Source organism: Otolemur garnettii, unplaced genomic scaffold (assembly GCF_000181295.1).
Source record: "Otolemur garnettii isolate 467f Iridium unplaced genomic scaffold, OtoGar3 scaffold00093, whole genome shotgun sequence".
Classification (NCBI taxonomy): Eukaryota; Metazoa; Chordata; class Mammalia; order Primates; family Galagidae; genus Otolemur; species Otolemur garnettii.
This window is the reverse complement of record NW_003852488.1, coordinates 6,035,112-6,055,835: the sequence shown is the minus strand read 5'-3', so window position 1 is coordinate 6,055,835 and position 20,724 is coordinate 6,035,112. Positions and strand designations below refer to the sequence as shown.

Below are 20,724 nucleotides of genomic sequence, written 5' to 3'. Positions count from 1 at the left end.
AACTCTTGGGCTCAAGTGATTCTCTTGCCTCAGCCTCCCAAGTAGCTGGGACTATAGGCGCCCACCACAATGCCCAGCTATTTTTATTTTATTTATTTATTTTTTTTGCAGTTTTTGGCTGGGGCTGGGTTTGAACCCGCCACCTCCGGCATATGGGGCTGGCGCCCTACTCCTTTGAACCACGGGCACCAACCGCCCAGCTATTTTTAGAGACAGGGTCTTGCTTTTGCTTAGGCAAGTCTCAAACCCCGAGCTCAAGCAATCCACCCAATTCAGCCTTCCAGAGTGCTAGGATTACAGGTGTGAGCTACCGTGCCCAGCCCCAAGACTATTAAAATTTTTAAAAATTTAAATTAAATAAAAAATTCAGTTCCTTAGTACAGTTGCCTCATCTGACATGATTAGTAGCCACAGGCAGAAAGTGACTACTGTATTGGATAGAACAAATGCAGTACTTTTCCATAGAAAGTTCTACTGGACATTGGGGTCATATACCCTTACTTAATGTTTGCTCAATGACCTGCTACCTTAGTCTGCTAAGGTTACTATAACAGAATATCATAAACTGTGTCTTAAACAACACACATTTGTTTCTCACAGTTCTTGAGGCTGCGGAGTCTCAGATCAAGGTCCATTCAATTCCTGGCTTACACATCATAAGTAGGACTCTGTAAGAATATTTCTGGAATTAGTTTATCCTACTGCAAAGTGGCCAAAATGTATCACTTTTCCTTTTATCTCACCTGCCATAACCTTTCTTTAGATTTCCAAACTCAGTCTGTAGAAGCCTACAACTGAATCCTTTGGTTAATTTATACCTCTAGATTTTAACTGTAGTCCATTTACTAGTATAAAGTATAAATGTAATCATATCCAGTATTGAGTTATAGCATTCAGATAACTATGGTCTGTTGAAATACTTGTTTCTGTCAAATCACACATCTTTTGGGGGAAATTTGGTTCTTGTTATAGATAATGATACTTATATGTTAGAGCCTTCCTTACTTATTTCTGCCTTACCTTGTTTGAGGCATAATAACTAAGGGGAACATAAATACTCAGTTCAAGTCTGGGCACATTAATCAAGTGTGACATTATGTCCTCTGTATTTCTAATAGTAGTTCTTTTTCTTTCTTTCTTTCTTTTTTTTTGAGACAGAGTCTCACTGTGTTGCCCTGGGTAGAGTGTAGTGGCATCACAGCTCACAGCAACCTCAAACTCTTGGGCTTACATGATTCTCTTGCCTCAACCTCCCAAGTAGCTGGGACTACAGGCATTCACCACAACACCTGGCAGTTGTCATTTTTTATTGCAGTTGTCATTGTTGTTTTTTAGCTGGCCAGGGCTGGGTTTAAACCTGTCAGCCTTGGTGTATGTGGAGGCACCCTGCCCACTGAGCACAGGCACTGCCCCAATAATAGTTCTTGAAGGAAAAAAAACAAAAAACGAATGATTAGCTTTTTAAATTGATTTTTATTATAAAATATAAAATACGTGAAAATGATTTTTATTTCAGTTATAGTATTAATTTGATAATCTTTTAAGAGAAAGCACCACATTAAAATACATTCATTAAAAAATCTAAAATATATATGCTAAAATGACTTTAATAGTAATTACATCAATAGCAAATCATGAAATTCAGAAATGTTTTCTAATCACAAATCTAAAATTGGAGGGTTTCAAACTTACATGTCTTCAGAGCTGAGCAGAAAATACAAAGTAGAGGAGAAGTCTGATGTATGAGGGAGTCCAAGGGTCTGTGGCAAACTGAGGAATGCAGGCCCAATCTAAAGGCTTTACAAATTCAGAAATCTTGGAAACATTATGTATACCAAATGAAACAACTGTGGGTCAAACTGGCCCTTGTGGACTACCAGTTTATAAGCCTGGTACACATGAATTTCTAGCATTTTATGTAGTACCTCATTCTCAAAAATGGCAGATAGCATTTCTTCAGCACTTCTTTGAAGTTATATATATATGAACACTTGACCCACTACTTGGGGAAAGTGGGTAAAAAAATTCTACGAAAAGGTATTTTGTACTTTGAGTTAATTAACTGAGATAGTTTCATGGATATATTCTTAAAATATCCTGGTTTTCTGGGTGGTGTCTGTGGCTCAAAGGAGTAGGGCGCCGGCCCCATCTGCCAGAGGTGGTGGGTTCAAACCAGCCCCGGCCAAAAACTGCCAAAAAAAAAAAAAAAAAAAATCTGTTTTCTCTCTCTTTTTTTTTGAGACAGTCTGACTCTGTCACCAGGGGTAGAGTACCATGAAGTCATAGCTCACAGAAACCTCAAACTCCTAGGCTCAAGTGATCCTCTTGCCTCAGCTTCTCCAGTAGCTGGGACTACAGGTGCCCGCACCACAGACAGCTAATTTTTCTATTTTTAATAGAGACAGGGTCTCACTCTTGCTCAGGCTGGTGTTGAACTCCTGTGCTCAGGTGATCCACCCACCTTAGCCTCCCAGAGTGCTAGGATTACAGATACTGAGCCACCACAACCAGCTAAAATATCTGGTTAAGAGATGAAAGTTTAAAGATAGCATCTCTCACATTTTATTTGGGAAAAATTGTTGAAATAAAATCAAAATTTCTTTTTTTTTTTTGATAGTGGTTCAGTTTGTTGCACGGGCTAGCGTAAAGTGGCATCATCACAGCTCACTGCAATCCAAACTCCTGGATGCAAGGGATCCTCCTGTTTAGCCTTCCAAAAATACCTGAGACTATGGGCATGCTCTACCATGGTTGGCTAATTTTTGTATTTTCTGTATAGGGTCTCACTATGGTGCTCAGGCTGATCTCTAAGCAATCCTCCTGAATGCTAGAATTATAGGTGTGAGCCACTCTGCCTGCCTCATTTTTTTAACAGAAATTCACACTCCATAAGAAATTACTACTTAGTAAGAAACATTTATGTAGGCTCGGCACCTGTGGCTCAAGCGGCTAAGGCGCCAGCCACATACACCTAAGGTGGCAGGTTCAAATCCTCAGCCTGAGCCCACCAAACAACAATGGTGGCTGCAACCAAAAAATGGCCGGGCGTTGTGGTGAGTGCCTGTAGTCCCAACTACTTGGAAGGCTGAGGCAGGAGATTCGCTTGAGCCCAGGAGTTGGAGGTTGCTGTCAGCTGTGATGCCATGGTACTCTACCCAGGGGGATAGCTTGAGGCTCCGTCTCAGAAAAAAAAAAAAAAAAAAATTTATGTAAAAATTAAAATATTGGTTTTGCTAAAGCAATCCTCTTGAATGTTAGAATTACAGGTGTGAGCCATTCTGCCTGCCTCATTCTTTTAATAGAAATTCACACTCCATAAGAAATTACTGCTTAGTAATAAACATTTATGTAAAAATTAAAATATTGATTTTGCTAAAGCCATTGATCAGAAAGCATTCAATCATATCACCTCATCTTATAAACATGACATAAGAAAATCATTATAGTTCAATTGACAATGTTTTACTTTAACGGGCATTTTGTAGAACTTTAGTAGATTTTGTACTTTCAGTTAAAACTAAAGACTCTTTTCTGAATATGCTATAGTTGAAATAGCTATAAATTGTAGGTGGTATGCCAAGGCAGTTTTAAAGAAGTTACTACTTTCTCTGCCATCATGACTTCACATTAATTTTTAAACAGTTGTAAAAAATTAAGATGATGGATGAGGCATTAGAGTGACAAATGAAATCTTTCACAAGGCTGAAAAGGCACATTAGAATTAAAATAGTCTCACAAGACTAAAAATACCTATTTAAAAAGAATTCATAGACAATACAGATTTCAAAGAAAACTCAAACAGGCTTACTTCAAACCTTCATACAATACCCAAAATATTTTCTACTTTTTTCTTTGACATGGTATCTTTCAGCTAAAGAGGTTTAACATAAAAAGCACCAAATCTAGCCTTATAAGCTCCCATTTTTAAAAATTAGTATTATATAAAATTTTAAGTCTTTTCTGTAAAATAAAGTTTATATGGGACAAAATTAATTTCATATGTGTCTATTAAATTCTGAAATTAAAATGCCCAAAATGTTGAGCACTTGGGTAAAATCAGATGTTTAGCAAACTGAAGAGTAGGCATACAAAAAATGTTTGACACAGTATCCATCAATTAATGCAACAGGCCTTCTAATATTTCCACATTTTGTGAATTAAAACTTTTAAAGTAGGGGAAATATGTTTGGCATTTTTTTCTAACCTAATCTTCACTAAATTTTAAAGTCTAGCCAAGTCTAATGTATCTTATCTGCATTTCAACATATGCTTTCATTATTAAAAACACTTATCTACAAGGCAATCAGGATTTTTTAGAATTCAAAGTTAACACTGATTTTACACATCATAAGTATTTATTTCCAAGGCAGAAAGTTAACTAAAGTTGAAAACAAGATTAGAAATTCACCAGACATTGAAAAAAGAACTAAAGATGTTTCTCAAAGCAATAGCAAAGTATCATTATAAGGGTACACAGTACAGACTGATAAATTACAATCTTAGTTTGATTTAGCAATTCTATTAAAAACGAACAGGGTTTTTATGAATAAATTTATTTTAAATAAATGAATTATTCATAATTAAAAATTTAAAGTTTTCATAAATAGTAACGACAGACTAGAAATTTAGTATATGGGATTCCAACAAACAATAATAAAAATATTTAGCATTATTTAATTCAAGTATGGTTTTAAAATTATTCAAATGTATTCAAAGTTTATAGCTGATGGATCTGTAACACTGAATTCCAAACTAAATTGATAAGCAATTAGATATATATTGCTGTCTGCTTGTTCTTCACATCATTATAGGATGAAAATTCCTTTTGTTATAAACATGATGGCTGTACTGTTTACGTGACATGATCCAATTAGTTAGCATACTTAAGGAGGAAGCGTTCAAATGCATCATAGATGGCTTGTCTAAAATTAAATATGAAAGAAAAAGTACAAGTAAATACCAAAGAAGGGAGACAGACAATACCTTTACTGTAAGTTATTTCCAAATTATCTATGGCTTGCAACCTGACATTTTCTCTAAATAACCATGAAAGAGGTAGTGAGGATGAAGTGTGGATTCCTGTAACTTCACCACCACTACTGGAAAAATCTCAAATGTATTTCCAACTGATGCTAGATCTCGAAGCATTATGTATTTTTTTAAAGAATTGTTTTGTGCATTACAAAGTATACATATAACAAAAATAAAATACCTAAAATAATAAAAAGGAACTGGTTTCTCTTTATTCTCTTTTGTCAAAAATTATGTAAATTTTCAGAATGTGAGATTCAATCTATTTCATAGATTACAAAATAAAGATATGGATTTTTTTTGTTTACTAAGAACATGTTCCTAATAACTGAATTCAAATCAAAAAGCCTTGTTCTGACTTTCTAGAACAGGCGTCCTCAAACTGTGGCCCACCTAGGACATTTATCCGGCCTGCCGGGTGTTTGTGCTGCTGCTGCCTGTCCTGCTTAACAGCTGACTCATCCCAGGGCCTGCAGTCTGGCCCTCCAACGGTCTGAGGGACAGTGAACTGACCCCCTGTTTAAAAAGTTTGAGGACCCCTGTTCTAGAAGGTATTTTTTCTTTCTTTTTAGAGATGGGGTCACACTGTGTTGCTGAGGCTAAAGTGATGATCATGGTACACTACAGCCTTGACCTACTGATCTCAAGTGATCCTCTTGCCTGAGCAGCCTCCTAAATAGCTAAGGACTTCAGTAGGCACATATTACTACATCTGTTCCTAACATATTTTTTATAGATCTTATTTTTTTCTTTTCCTTTTTTGAGACAGGGCCTATACTCTGTTGTAGTGTAGAGTACAGTGGTGTCATCATAGCTCACGGCAAACTTAAGCTGTTGAATTCAAGTGATTCTCTTGCCTCAGCGTCTGGAAGTGCTAGGATTACAAGAGTGAGGCATCACTCCTAGCATTTCCATTGCAGAGTACAGGCAGTCTCCAAGTTACAAACATCTGACTGACATACGACTCACACTTATAAACAGAGGCTATTAAAGGTAATAGGTAACCTATTTGTTCCAACTAATATACAAATACAACTTAAAACAAACCTATAGAACCCATCTCATTTGTAATAGGGAGACTGTCTGTATTCAGAAAGGGGAATATAGAATATATCCAAAGTATAGAAATGGGGAAAGAGTCATAATCCCAACACTCTAAAGCATATGCTATTAATCTTTTCATATTATTTCCCCCATGTTTTAAAAAAAGCATGTGTCTTATTTTTTACTCGCTTTAAATAACTATGAGATATTAATTTTGTGTCTTATTTATGTAATAAGCATTTTTCCATATCCTAACAAAGATATTACCCTTAAAAATAACAGCCTGCTAATAGATTGTTATTTTCAATACATTGAGAAGATACAACTTTCTACTACTCTGGAGGCTGAGACAAGAGGATCACTTGAGCCCAGGACTTTGAGGTTGCTGTGAGCTAGGACACCATAGCACTCTACCAAGAGCACAGAGAATGTGTCTTAAAAAAAAAAAAAAAAAAAACTATCCGGGCCAGGTACAGTGGCTCATGCCTGTAATCCTAGCGCTCTGGAAGGCCAAGGTGGGTGGAGTGCCCTGAACTCACAGGTTTAAAACCAGCCTGAGAGAGAGCGAGATCCGGTCTCTTAAAAAAAAAAAAGCCTGGCATTGTGGCAGGCACCTGTAGTTCCAGCTACTTGGGAGGTTGAGGCAAGAGAATCACTTACGCTCAAAGTTTAAGTTTGCTGTAAGCTAGAGTGCCAGAGTACTCTACCCAGGGTGACAAAGTGAAACTCTTATCTAAAAAAAAAAGCCAAATGTTATAGCAGGTACCTATAGTCCTAGGTACTCAGGAGGCTGAAGCAAGGGGAATGCTTGAGCTCAAGAGTTTGGGTCACTGTGAACTATGACACCACGGCACTCTACCAAGAGCACAGAGAGAGACCATGTCTCAAAAAAAAAAAAAGAAAGAACTTGTTCCTTATAAATTATAACAAACCACGAGAAGGGAAACAAAGCTGGACATTTTGCATGCTGATATAAACACATAAAGAGATTTTGTTTTGAGGGCAGGTGTGAGAACAGAGAGAAAGAACTTTGGGATGTTTACCCACTGGACAATTTTTTTTTTTCAGAGTTAATTGTGGGCACTTGCTCTGGTAGAATGACTCTTAATTTGTTTTACTTCCTGATGCCCTAAAGTTGTAATCTGGGCTTGAGTACATGGTATGAGGAAGATTAGGAAAGGTACACAAATGCCTTTTTAATCATTTGAATAGTCTCTTATTCATTTGGATTATTAATTAGCTCTTAAAAAGCTTAAAATTGGAGCATATAAAGGAGTGACTTCTTTCACATTTAGTGAGTGAGAGACTAAATTTGTAGTGTGATGTCATCTAAACTCTCAGGTTTGTTTTTTGTTTTTTTTTTTGAGACAGAGTCCTACTACATTGCCTTTGGTGAAGTGCCATGGCATCACAGCTCATAGCAACCTCAAAACTCTTGGGCTCAAGTGATTCTCTTGTCTCAACCTCCCAAGCAGCTGGCACAGGCACCTGCCACAATGCCTGGCCATTTTTTTTCCTTTATTTTTTTGGTTGCAGTTGTCATTGTTTAGCTGGCACGGGGGTGGGTTCAAACATGGCAACTTCAGTGCATGTAGCTGGTGCCATAACCACTGTACTACGGGCACAGAGCCTTTGTTTTTGGCTTTTTTTAGACAGAGTCTCACTCTGTCACCCTGAGTAAAGCCATGGCATCATAGCTCACAGCAACCTTAATCTCTTGGGCTCAAGGAATCCTCCTGCTTCAGCCTCCCGAGTAGCTGGGACTACAGGCACCTGCCACCATGCCGGACTAGTTTCTCAATTTTTGGGAGAGATGGGATCTTGAATTCCTGAGCTCAAGCAATTCACCCACCAGGCCTCCCATAGCTCTCAGGGTGCTAGGATTGCTATCCTGACCCACCACACCAGGAACTCCTAGTTTCCGACTGGTAAGGGGTAGTGACTCCACTTAAACAACCTACTTAACCTTTTTTGTTTGGTCCCTTTAATCCAGTGGTTCTCAACCTGTGGGTCTCAATGCTTTGGGGGTCAAATGACCCTTTCACAGGGGTTGCCTAAAACCATCACACACACCCTGTATAAGTACAGGTATATGAAAATAATTTTATGGTTGGGGTCACCACAACATGAAGAACTGTATTAAAGGGTCACGGCATTAGGAAGGTTGAGAACCACTGCTTTAATCTATATATAAAGGGGATGAAAACATGAAAGCAATTGCCTTAGTATCTAGTAAACAACAGTCACAGTTAATATTTATCTCCTTTTCAAATGAAGCCTTCATCTTAGCACTTTTGAGGTTTTTTATTGCCCAGGCTACAGCGCCATGGCAGCATCAGCCTTGCTCACTGCAACCTCAAACTCTTGGGTTCAATCAATCTTCCTACCTCAGCCTCCTCCTCAGTAGCTCCGATTACAGGCTCCTGCCACAAGGCCTAGCTAGTTTTTATAATTTTAGTAAAGACAAGGTCTTGCTCTTGCTCAAGCTGGTCTTGAACTCCTTGAGTTCCAGCAATCCACCTGCGTTAGCCTCCCAGAATGCTAGGATTACATGCGTGAGCAACTGTGCTTGGCTCCACTTTTGAGTTTTTACATCTGACTTTGATTAAGACTACTCTGCCTAACACTTCTCATCTGTATTGCAACAGTGATATACAAAAGAACAAAGGAAATTTGATACTGATTTACTAATGCGAGCATGTGGATCCTCTGCATTCATTCATACATGCAACAGAACTTTGGACTCTTTTTGAACAATTCTAGCAACTCTGCATATTCAGTTTTTGTTTGTTTCAGTTTTACTGTGCCAGAGAGTCACTGAGTATTGGATAGTCTGCTCACTTATCAACTAATAGGAACTCAAATGCTGAATGAGTATTTTTTAAAAGATCATATTATAAAAATAAAGATTTACCAAATCTTTCAAGTCATAATAGACTTCAATTAATCTATATCTCATAAAGGTCACACTTATAAATTGAACTAAACAAGCAACATGCAAAATATTACTGTTTATATTAATAAGCTAAAACATGTCAAACATATATGTTATTCTATTATATAGTTATCCAGTTGGCAGTTTTCAAACACTTATGCATATTGACCACCTCCTTATGTTGACATGATTTTCACTGACTGAACATGCACCACATGTATGTATCAGTACAATAGGTCTAGTTTCTTATGTTGACCACCTCCGTATGGTTTATTTTTGTTCTTTTTTTTCAAGACAGTCTTACTATGTGCCATGGAGTCACAGCTCACAGCAACCTCAACTCTTGGGCTTAAGCAATTCTCTTGCCTCAGTCTCCCAAGTAGCTGGGACTGCAGGCACCTGCCAAAATGCTCGGCTGTTTTTTCTTCTTGTTATCATTGTTGTATGGCAGGCCTCCAACGGGTTCAAACCCACCAGCCCTGGTGCATGTGGCCGGTGCCCTAACCACTGAGCTATGGGTACTGAGCCTACCACCTCTGTATGTTGACCAGTTCATTACAGTGCCTAGATAGTCAACTTACAGAGGTTCTAGTGTATTTAGCTTGATCCAAACTGAAATCTTTTTTTTTTTCTGCTAGCTTCCATTCCTAAATTTTTGGTCTCTCCCATTCTTCTAGTTGTCTAGAATTAAACCTGGCAGATATCTTGACTCCCTCTGATCCTTAATATTGTTCAGAGCTTCCACTGTATGTTCCAATGATATAATTTATCATCAAATTTGGATAGAAGTAGTCTGGGCACAGTGGCTCACATCTGTAATCCTAGTATTTTGGGAGGCTGAGGCGGGTGGATTACTTGAGCTCATGAGTTCAGCCTGAGCCACAGTGAGACACCGCTTGTACTAAAAATAGAAAAACTGACCAGGTATAGTGGTGGTTGCCTGTAGTCCTAGCTACTTGGGAGGCTGAGACAACAGGATCTCTTGAGCCCAAGAGTTTAAGGTTGCTGTGAGCTATGATGCCATAGCTCTCTACCGAGGGCAACAAAAATTCTGTGTCAAAAAAAAAAAAAAAAAGAAAGAAATTTGGATAGAAGTAGAAATAACGTAGACTATCATAAAATTGGAGTTATAGCATAAAAATTTTCATAATTTCTGACTAAAACGATGGAATTATATGCGGTTGTTAACAAAACCACTTCTTGTTTAAGGTTCAGTATTCACTTGCTAACTGGACAACATTGCTAGAATATTCCACAGATGCTTAGGCCATTCTAAGAAAACATCAGAGTGAAAAAACTTTGATATACCAACACACCTTTTACAAACTGTGATGTTGTTCCCCAAATCCTAAAATACCTGGAAATTAATATTTCAAGAATGTAAAACCACATGATAAAGCAATCTTCTTATTTTCTTTTGCTTCTAGCTCAGAGCTAGAAGAAAATAAGAAATAAGAAAAGAAGAAGATGACATAGAAAAGAGAGAAAAGCACCTAAACAGGGGATCTATGTGGGAATCAGGGAATCAAAGAGGAAATAAGAGGACTAAAACATACACTGTAAATACCACCTTTTCTTTTGTATTTGTTGAGGCAAAAATTCCCCTATCCTGAAAAACCGAAATACCAAATAAACAGACAACTGTTAGAGCAATCATCTTACCTGAACAGTCCTTGCTTAAAAAGATAAGCACTAATATGACCCCCTTCTAGATATCGGATTTCACAACCAGGCCAAATTTCTTGAAGACTTCGAACTCCTGTTCGTGGAATATAGGCATCTTCTTTGGCTTGAACCACTATAATGAGGCTTGGGTCAACTGGAACTAAGTATACGATTTTTTAAAATTTAGCACAGACAAACTTAAAAAGCCCTGAGATTTTCAAATAATACTATTAATCATATTAGAAAATAAAATACACCATAATGCAGTGAAATATTCATCAAAAACACCATACAGGCTGGGCTCTGTGGCTCATACTGGCTCATACCTGTAAATCATAGCACTCTTGGAGGCTGAGGCGGTATGGTTTGCCTGAGCTCACAGGTTCGAGACCAGCCTGAGACAGATCGAGACCTCACCTCTAAAAATAGCCAGGCATTGTGGCAGGCACCTACTTGGAAGACCTAGACAAGAAAATTGCTTGAGCCCAAGAGTTTGAGGTTACTGTAACCTAAGATGCCACAGCACTCTACCTAGGACGATAAAATGAAACTTTGTCTACAAAAAAAAAAAAAAAAAAACAACTCACCAAACAATGCAATGAAGTAATTGTCAAACTAAAACTCTTTGATTAAGTTGAAAATCAATTATAATATGCCATATTACCAAGTTATTCATCTCCTATACAATGAGATGAATACTTTAAAGAAGATACAAAATCCAATGTGTCTTTTTTTTGCAGTTTTTGGCTGGGTGCTGGGTTTGAACCCGCCACCTCCAGCATAAGGGACGGAGCCACAGGCACCGTCTTCCAATGTGTTTTTTAATGAATGAGATGATCTTAGATTTTCATAAATGAAATAAATATACTTTTAAGTAACCAACTTATCTTGACAAACACTTTTTGTTGTTGTTTTTGAGACAGTCTCAAGCTGTCATCCTGGGCAGAGTGCTGTGGCTTCATAGCTCACAGCAACCCCACAACTCTTGAGCTCAGTGATCCTCTTTCCTCAGTTTTTCTATTTTTGTAGAAACAGGGTCTTGCTTTTGCTCAAGTTGGTCTCGTGAGCTCAAGCAATCTACCCACCTCGGCCTCCCAGAGTGCTAGGATTAGAGCCGTGAGCCACCTTGCCCAGCCAACAAACACATTTTGAAGCCAACAAAAAATATACTCTTGAAGATAAAAAATTATCCTGTAACGTATCCTTAAAAATATTTCACAAATATTTACACATCAAATGTTCTCAATTTCATATAAAAATCAGTACCTGAGAAATTTGCTACATGAGTACATTCATCCATGACTCCTTTCATAAATATTAAAGATTCTTTCTGAAGATTATTTCTTCTTTGTTCTTTACTGAGTAGGTGGTGTGACTGAGGGTTGGAACTTGTATAACTACTTTTGTTGGTTGAAAGTTTTTGATTGAAGTACTCCATCTTAGAGGCATCTTGCAATAAGAGTCTTTCTGATGTGCCACTGATAGATGTTTTACTAGAATTATGGCACTCAGCAGGTTTTTGGGATACAACTGGGTCTGTTACATCTAAATTTAAAGTTCTAGAAACCAGGTTAAGGTTAGTTAGCTTGTCTGCATTGGTAGGGAAGTGTTTCACAAACTCTTGTCCCATTTTGAAAGAATCTGTCTGAGTATATGAAAGAAAAGAAAGTATCAATATAAAATAGGGTTTCATTTAATAACCTTGTTAAAGAGAAAAGACAAATGTCCATCAATGGATAAATGAACAAACAAAATTATGTATACATCAACTGTGGAATATTATGTTACAACATGAATGAACACTAAAGACTTCATGCTAAGTAAATAAGCAAAACACAAAAGGACCTATCTTGTATGAGGTCCCTATACCAGTAAAATTCACAGAGATGGAAAGAGAATGGCAGTTGCTGGGAGAAAGGAGGAATAAAGGAATTTTAGTCAATGGGTAGAGTTCAGTTTGGGAAGACAAGGATCTGGAGATCTAGGTGGTGGTGCTAACGGTTGCACAACAATGTGAATGTAACACTTAATGCCACCAAATAGTATGCTTAAAAATGGCTAAATAGTAAATTTTATGTTGTATATATTTATCATAATTTATCCTAGGAATAATATAAATTGAAGCACAAGAGGACACCAGCCATATCAAATTCCATCCTCAGGTTGAACAAATAAGACTTAAACATTACCAGTGAAAAAGGCTAGGTATAGTGGCTCATGCCTGTAATATCAGCATTTTGGAGGCTGAGGTGGGAAGATTGTTTGAGGCCAGGAGTTTAAAACCAGCCTGGGCAACACAGCGAGACCTCATCTCTTTTTTTTTTTTGGACAGAGTCTCACTTTGTTACCCCTAGTAGAGTGCTATGGTGTCGTAGCTCACAGCAACTTCAAGCTCTTGGGCTTAATCAACACTTTTTTTTTTGAGACAGAGTGTCACTATGTCGCCCTTGGTAGAGTGCTGTAGTGTTACAGCTTACAGCAACCTCAAACTCAGGTCTAAGCGATTCTCTTGCGTCAGCCTCCCTGGTAGCTGGGACTATAGGCACCCGCCACAATGCCCAGCTATTTTGGTTGCAGTCGTCTTTGTTGTTTAGCAGATCTGGGCTGGGTTCAAACCCGCCAGCCTTGGTGGATGTGGCTGGCACCCTACTCACTGAGCTACGGACAACAAGCCTCAAGCTATACTCTTGCCACAGCTTTCTGAGTAGCTGGGACTACAGTTACCTGCCACAGCACCTGGCTATTTTTACAGATGGGATCTCGCTTTTGTTCAGGTTGTTCTCAAATCTGTAAACCCCTTCAATCTACCCACCTCAAACTCCCAGAGTGCTAGGATTACAGGCATGAGCCACCATGCCTGGCCAAGACCCCATCTCTGAGGAAAAAAAAAAATAAGTAAAGCTGACGACGCTCCTTTCCTCATGGGGCCCTGGTGTGCAATGGCTGCAAACAGTAGTCTCTTTGGTAGTGTATGCAGCCTGTTGCTTGTATAGGTTGTTCTAAGGTACCTTAGAGACATTCCTGATACATGTTCATGTGACCTGTGCTGTCCCCAATTGAGGCTCTAGACAGGTATACGTGGTGCCTTTGGAAAGCCCCAGGGCACTGTGGCCAGGGTTCACATTGATTAAGTCATTATGTCCATCTACAGCAAATTACAGAACAAGGAGCTTGTGATTGAGGCCCTTCTCAGGGTCAAGTTCAAGTTTCCTGGCCTCCAGATTCACATCTCCAGAAAAATGGGGTTTTACCAAGTTTATCTCAGATAAATTTGAAGACACGGTGCTGAGCAGCAGCTCTAGTTCATACCAAATGGCTGTGGGGTCAAATATAGTCCCAATTGTGGGCCCCTGGAAAAGTGGCACGCCCTGCACTCATGAGGACTTACACTGTGTTGCCTATCATTTGCACCTACCAATAATAAATCCTACTTCCTGTCCAATATATATATAAAAATCAGCTGGGCAGCACCCGTGGCTCAAAGGAGTAGGGCGCTCGCCCCATATGCCAAAGGTGGCGGGTTCAAACCCAGCCCTGGCCAGAAACTACAAAAAAAAAAAAATTAGCTGAGTGTGGTGGTACACATCTATAGTCCTAGCTACAGAGGAAGCTGAGGTGGGAGGATCACTTGAGCCCAGAATTGTAAGGCTGAAATGAGCTATAATTGCAGTACTATATTCTAGCCTCTGGGCAACAGAGTGAGACCCATGTCTTTAAAAACAATCAGTTACCAAAGAAAAAAGTATTGCCTACAAAAGAAAAAAATTATAGCCTTAGAATTTATATTTACAACTCATGAAACAGTCACTTTAATTCATTAAGAATTAGAATTGGGGCTGGGCACAGTGGCTCAAGCTGATAATTAGCCTGAGCACAAGTGAGACCCTGTTTCTTTAAAACACACACACACACACACACACACACACACACACACACACACACACACGTCAGGTGTAGTAGCAGCACACCTGTAGTCCCAGCTCAGCTATTCAGGAGGCTGAGTCATGAGGATTGCTCAAGCCTAAGAGTTTGAAGCTGCTGTGAACAACAATGACACCATGGCACGCTACCCAGAGCAACAACAACAACAAAAGAGCCAGGCACAGTGGCTCATGCCTGTAATCTCAGCACTAGAGAAGCCGAGGCAGATGGATTGCCTGTGCTCATAGGTTGGAGACTAGCCTGAGCCAGAATGAGACCTCGACTCTAAAAATTGCCAGTTATGGTGGTGGGTGCCAAGAGTCCCAGCTACTTGGGAGGCTGAGGCAAGAGAATCACTTAAGCCCAAGAGTTTGAGGTTGCTGTGAGCTATGATGCCATGGCACTGTACCCTGGGCAACAAAGTCAGACTCTGTCTCAAACAACAAAAAAAGAATTAAAATTGGATAATTTTTTTTAAAAGTACAAAACCCCAGAAATGAGCAAAGGATATACACATAACAGTTATAGAGAATGAAAAATATGCTCAATTTCTCTCATAATAAAATAAAATCTGTATTAAAAAATCTGTATTTCATATTAAATCTATACCATTTTCCACTATCAATTGATTTTTTTCTCCATTCTTGCTCAGGCTGGTATCAATTGATTTTTAAAAAACTCCAAGCTTGGGCGGTGTCTGTGGCTCAGTGAGTAGGATGCTGGCCCCATCATATACTGAGGGTGGTGGGTTCAAACCCAGCCCTGGCCAAACTGCGACAAAAAAATAGCCGGGCGTTGTGGTGGGCACCTGTAGTCCCAGCTACTCGGGAGGCTGAGGCAAGAGAATCGCCTAAGCCCAAGAGCTGGAGGTTGCTGTGAGCTGTGATGCTACAGCACTCTACTTATGGTGATAAAGTGAGACTCTGTCTTTAAAAACAAACAAACAAACTCCAAGCTTGACAACACACTGAATTTATGAACTTACAGAGAAACAGATAACTTCCTGCTAGTAGTATAAGTTGATACAATTAGAATTAGGTAAAATCTATCATAGCCAAATAACAAATGACTTCTTTTTCCTTTTTTACAAATGACTTTTAACTCAGCAATATTTCTCGGAATTTATACTTGTGCAAAGATAAATGCCCAGAGTGATTCATCGCACCACTATTTCTTGATGAAAGATAAGAAATAATATAAACATCTATCAACAGGGTACTAGTTAATAAATTATTATACATTCATCTACATAATTTTTACTGCTTTTTTATATAGCAGCAAAAAGTAATAAGGAAACATTTGTCCATAGGTCATAAGAAAGGGAAGAGAGGCTCAGTGCCTGTAGCTCAGCGGCTAGGGTGCCAGCCACCTACACCGGAGCTGGTGGGTTTGAATCCAGCCTGGGCCTGCCAAACAATGACAATTACAACCAAAAAATAAAAATAGCCAAGCATTGTGGTGGGCACCTGTAGTCCCAGCTTCTTGGGAGGCTGAAGCAAGAGAATCACTTAAGTCCAAGAGTTTGAGGTTGCTGTGAACTGTGATACCACAGCACTCTACCAAGGGTGACAAAATGAGACTCTGTCTCAAAAAAATAAAAAAAGGGAAGAAAAAAAAATTCCTATTTGTAGTGGTATATATATATATATATCAAAAATTCTCTGAAACATTAAAGAATAATATAACAAGTTATTTGTGGAGGGGGATAGAACCTATGCAAATAGGGAACATAGGTAGGAATATTTTCATATGTCTGTATTTATTTTAATCTTTTTGATGCTTTAACTATATGACCATATAATTACTATACAGTAGAACCTCCATAGTTGACTACCTCCCTCCATTGACCACCTCCTTAAGCTGACCTAATTTTCATAGACCAAACATGTACCACATGTATGTATCAATATAGTAGGCCTAATTTCTTACCTTGACCACCTCCATATGTTGACCAGTTTGTTATAATCCCTTGGGTGGTCAATTTACAGAGCAGGGCCTACTATATTTTAAAAATTAAAGAATTAAAAATTTGTTAAAGGCCAACGAAAAAAATGCCCAACAACCTGGTTACCAGAACAAATCACTACAACCATCCAGACCACAGAAATATTAAAAAAAAAAAAAGTTCATTAACAATTAGAAATATAAGGACTGAGGACCCTAGGATAACTCAGAGTGGTACACAAACAAATTTAACTCCTTTTTTTTGGAGACAGAGCCTCAAGCTGTCCCCCTGGGTGGAGTGCTGTGGCATCACAGCTCACAGCACCTCCAACTCCTGGGCTTAAGCGATTCTCTTGCCTCAGCCTCCCAAGTAGCTGGGACTACAGTCACCTGCCACAGTGCCCGGCTATTTTTTGGTTGCAGCCATCATTGTTGTTTTTGGTGGACCCGGGCTGGATTCGAACCCGCCACCTTAGGTGTATGTGGCTGGCACCTTAGCCACTTGAGCCACAGGCGCTGAGCCCAAATTTAATTCCTTTTGATTGGGAAAACACAAAGAATAGGGAAGTCTTCTTGGCATTCATTGAATATTCATTACTATAAACTGGTTCTGAGATAGGAGTGCTAAGGTAAGACCATTGCTATGGTTTGCATGTGTCCCCCAAAGTTCAGGTGTTGGAATCTTAATCTTTAATGCAATAGAATTGTGAAATGAGACCTTTAAGAGGTGATTGGTCCTAAGGGCTCTGCCCTCAAGAATAGGTTAATATCCTTCTTGTGGGAGTGGTTTATTTCTCAACCTGTGTTTCTGATAAGAATAAGCTCAGCTCCTACCCTCTCTACCCACTCTCTTTCTCTCTTTTGCATGCACACAAACATTCCCTCAGGGGATGACATATTCCCCAGATTTCAGTCCCTTGACTTACCAGCCTCCATAACTGTGTACCACATAAATCTCTATTCTTATCAATCAGTCATTCTCAGCTATTCTGTTATGTACTACACAGTGAAGTAGGAAAACGTTCCATTTCAGACAACCAAAATTTATGAATTTCCTTTAAAAAATACATGTTAAGCCCGGTGTGGTGACTTGCGCTTATAATCCTAACACTCTGGGAGGCTGAGGTGGGTGGATTGTTTGAGCTTAGCAGTTTGAGACCAGCCTGAGCAAGAGTGAGACCCCCGTCTCTAAAAATATAGCCAGGTGTTGTGTCAGGCACCTGTAGTCACTTGGGAGGCTAAGGTAAGAGAATTGCTTGAGCCCAAAAGTTTGAGGTTGCTGTGAGCTATGACGCCAAGGGACTCTACCAAGGGTAACAAATTGAGTCTCTGTTGGGCAAAACAAAAACAAAAAAAATGTTAAATTTTCTCATTTAGTTTTCAAATATAGATATCTTCTGTGTGTATATATAGTGCAACACAGGAACTAATTAGCAGGTAAAGCTGTTTTGTAATTAAGTTCTTAGCTAAGCAGTTATATGTTTTGAGGTTATGCAAGATAGACCTACTTTATAAGAGTAAGGTTTACAGTGATATAAATGAAAGGTCCTCATTGATAGTATTAATAGAAAGATCTCTTTTCTTGCTGAGGTTCTTGAGGTCTCAAGTGTTTCTTTTTTTGTTTTTTTTGTTTGCAGCTTTTGGCCAGGGGCTGGGTTTGAACCCACGATCTCCAGCATATGGAGCCAGTGCCCTATTCCTTTGAGCCACAGGCACCGACTTCAAGTGTTTCTCTCAAAATGCCACATTTAAAAATTTATAGGCTGGGCGTGGTGGGTCACACCTGTAATCCCAGCACTGCCGGGAAGCTGAGGCAGATGGATTACCTGGATCACAGGTTTGAGACCAGCCTGAGCCAGAGCAAGACCCCCTCTCTTAAAAAAAAATAGCTGGGCATTGAAGCAGGCACCTGTAATCCCAGCTACTCAGGAGGCTGAGGCAAAAGGATTACTTGAACCCGAGAGTTTGAGGTTGCTGTGAGGTAAGACACCATGGCACTCTACCAAGGGTGACCAATTGAGACTATGTCTCAGAAAAAATAAAAATAACATAAAATAAAATAAAAATTTATGAAAAGAATTGCCTACTTTTGAAGAATAATAAGGGAACTAGTTGATTATCAAAAAACTGGTTAAATCAGGAAAAAGAATCAAACATTTATCCTTTGTTAATCCTTTCCTATGTGTACTGAACTACTAGGTAACTAGATAATAGGTAAAGAAAATACCTCCTTATAAAAGTATTCAAACTAATAAATGAAAAAAATAATAGAATATTCTATTATAATAGAATTAGAGTATCAGCATTTTGTAAGTCTCAATGAATTAACAAATACAGCCATTAAGCATCAGTGAAAGGTTATATCAAAGGGAAGGAAACCTGTATAATGTATTTCCTATAGTCTTGAGAAAGAAATCAAAACTAAGTTTAATAGTTTTTAGATACAGCTACCAATTTTCAGGCAATGTAGATCAATATGCTGAATACAATCAGAAAAATCTACAGATGGTGAGAAACTCTATAGGTCAAAATAACCTAACTTCTTCAAGAAGTAAAAAAGAAACGAAACAGATGGAAGGGAATTTATTAATTAAAAGATACCTTAAACAACTATATGATCTTTATTTAGACATTAAAATTATTTTAAAGACAGAAGGAAATCATTACTATACAAATCAGGATAACAATTAATAATGTGAGGGGGGTTTTAGGGTTGGGTAGTCAAGATCTATTTTTGACCTACATAGTAATTATAAGTGTATTTGCCTTTTTTTTTTTCTTTTTCTGAGACAGAGTTTTATTATGTCGCCCTCGGTAGAGTGCCTTGGTATCATAGCTCACAGCAACCTCAAACTCTTGGGTTTAAGTGATTCTCTTGCCTCAGCCTCCTAGGTAGCTGGGAGTACAGTGCCCACCACAATGACCAGCTATTTCTTTGTTGCATTTGTCATTGTTGTTTAGCTGGCCCAGGCTAGGCTCCAACCTACCACTCTTGGTGCACGTGGCTGGCACCATAACCACTGCGCTACGGGCTCTCAACCAGCCTTTTTTTTTTTAATAGACAGAATCTTGCTGTTATCCAGGCTAGAGTGCAATGGCATCCGCCTAGCTCACTGAAACCTCAAACTTCTGGGTTCAAGTGATCCTCTCACCTTAGCCTCCTGAGTAGCAGGGACTACAGGTATAGTAGTCCCCACCCAGCTTAATTTTATTTCTAATTTTAAAGAGTAGAGATGGGATCTTGCTCTTTTTCAGGGTGGTCTCAACCCCTGACCTCAAGTGATCCTCCTGCCTCAGCCTCCCAGAGGGCTAGGATTACAAGTGTGGAGGCACTATGCCTAATGTCTGCCTTTTAATGTAGTAAACCATGTATTTGCTTCACGTGATTTTCATATCCATGTTTTATTTTATTTTTTGAGACAGAGTCTCAAGCTGTTGCCCTGGGTAGAATGCCATGGTGTCATAGCTCACAGCAACCTCTAACTCCTAGGCTCAAGCAATTCTCTTGCCTTGGTTTTTCTATTTAAGTAGAGACGGGGTCTCACTTTTGCTCAGGCTGGTCTTGAACTCTTGAGCTCAAGCAATCCACCCTCCTTGGCCTCTTAGAGTGCTAGGCTTACAGGTGTGAGCCACCATGCCCAGCTATGCATGTTTTATTTTAAAATGAGGAGTTTTTAGAGTAAAAAAGTATATACAACCACATTTTAAAAACTCTGCTATTACCTTAAAAAATCCAAATTTAAATATATAATCAACTTTTACCATGCTAATATGTAGAAATTAAAATACTTACTCCACAGTATTCAAGCATGTGAATAATTTCTTCTTCATAAACTGTCTGGTTATAATACTGTTTTTCCAGCTCCCTCCAATTAATTGATTTACTCAATACACCCTGAAATAATAAACTAAGTTAAGATCAAATCATACCATAAAGTATTTATACCTAATACTTTTATTATTGTCACTGTGCACAAAAGAGTTAACATAGCAGGCTTGAGACTGCCTATCCTTAGAAAGGTCTGCTTTTAGGGTTGGCCCTTGATGTGTGTCTGGGAACTTGACTAGTAAACAGTTCTTTACATTAATGTGAAATTTTCCCTGAATGATAGAGTCACTATGCCTCTATTATTTTACATTGTTTGTACATTTTGCTAAACACTGGTTTCCTTTCACTTTTTTTT

General features: G+C 38.7%; 1 protein-coding gene and 1 non-coding gene across 3 annotated transcripts in view; one reads left to right on the top strand and one right to left on the bottom strand.

The window, feature by feature from the left end:
* Positions 1-4,612: 4,612 nt before the first annotated feature.
* Positions 4,613-20,724, bottom strand: part of ABHD18 (abhydrolase domain containing 18) — a 49,018-nt gene continuing 32,906 nt past the window's right edge. For both annotated transcript variants that reach the window (XM_012808735.2, XM_023516573.1), the window contains 4 exons: positions 20,334-20,435; positions 11,942-12,320; positions 10,673-10,835; positions 4,613-4,922 (listed from right to left, as the gene is read on the bottom strand). In XM_012808735.2, coding sequence (XP_012664189.1) covers positions 4,871-4,922; positions 10,673-10,835; positions 11,942-12,320; positions 20,334-20,435 — 696 coding nt within the window. In that variant the 3' untranslated portion in view covers positions 4,613-4,870. The remainder of the gene's footprint in view (positions 4,923-10,672; positions 10,836-11,941; positions 12,321-20,333; positions 20,436-20,724) is intronic.
* Positions 13,562-13,696, top strand: LOC111727089. Its single transcript, XR_002774721.1, has one exon. It is a non-coding gene; the product is annotated as a small nucleolar RNA SNORA70 (small nucleolar RNA).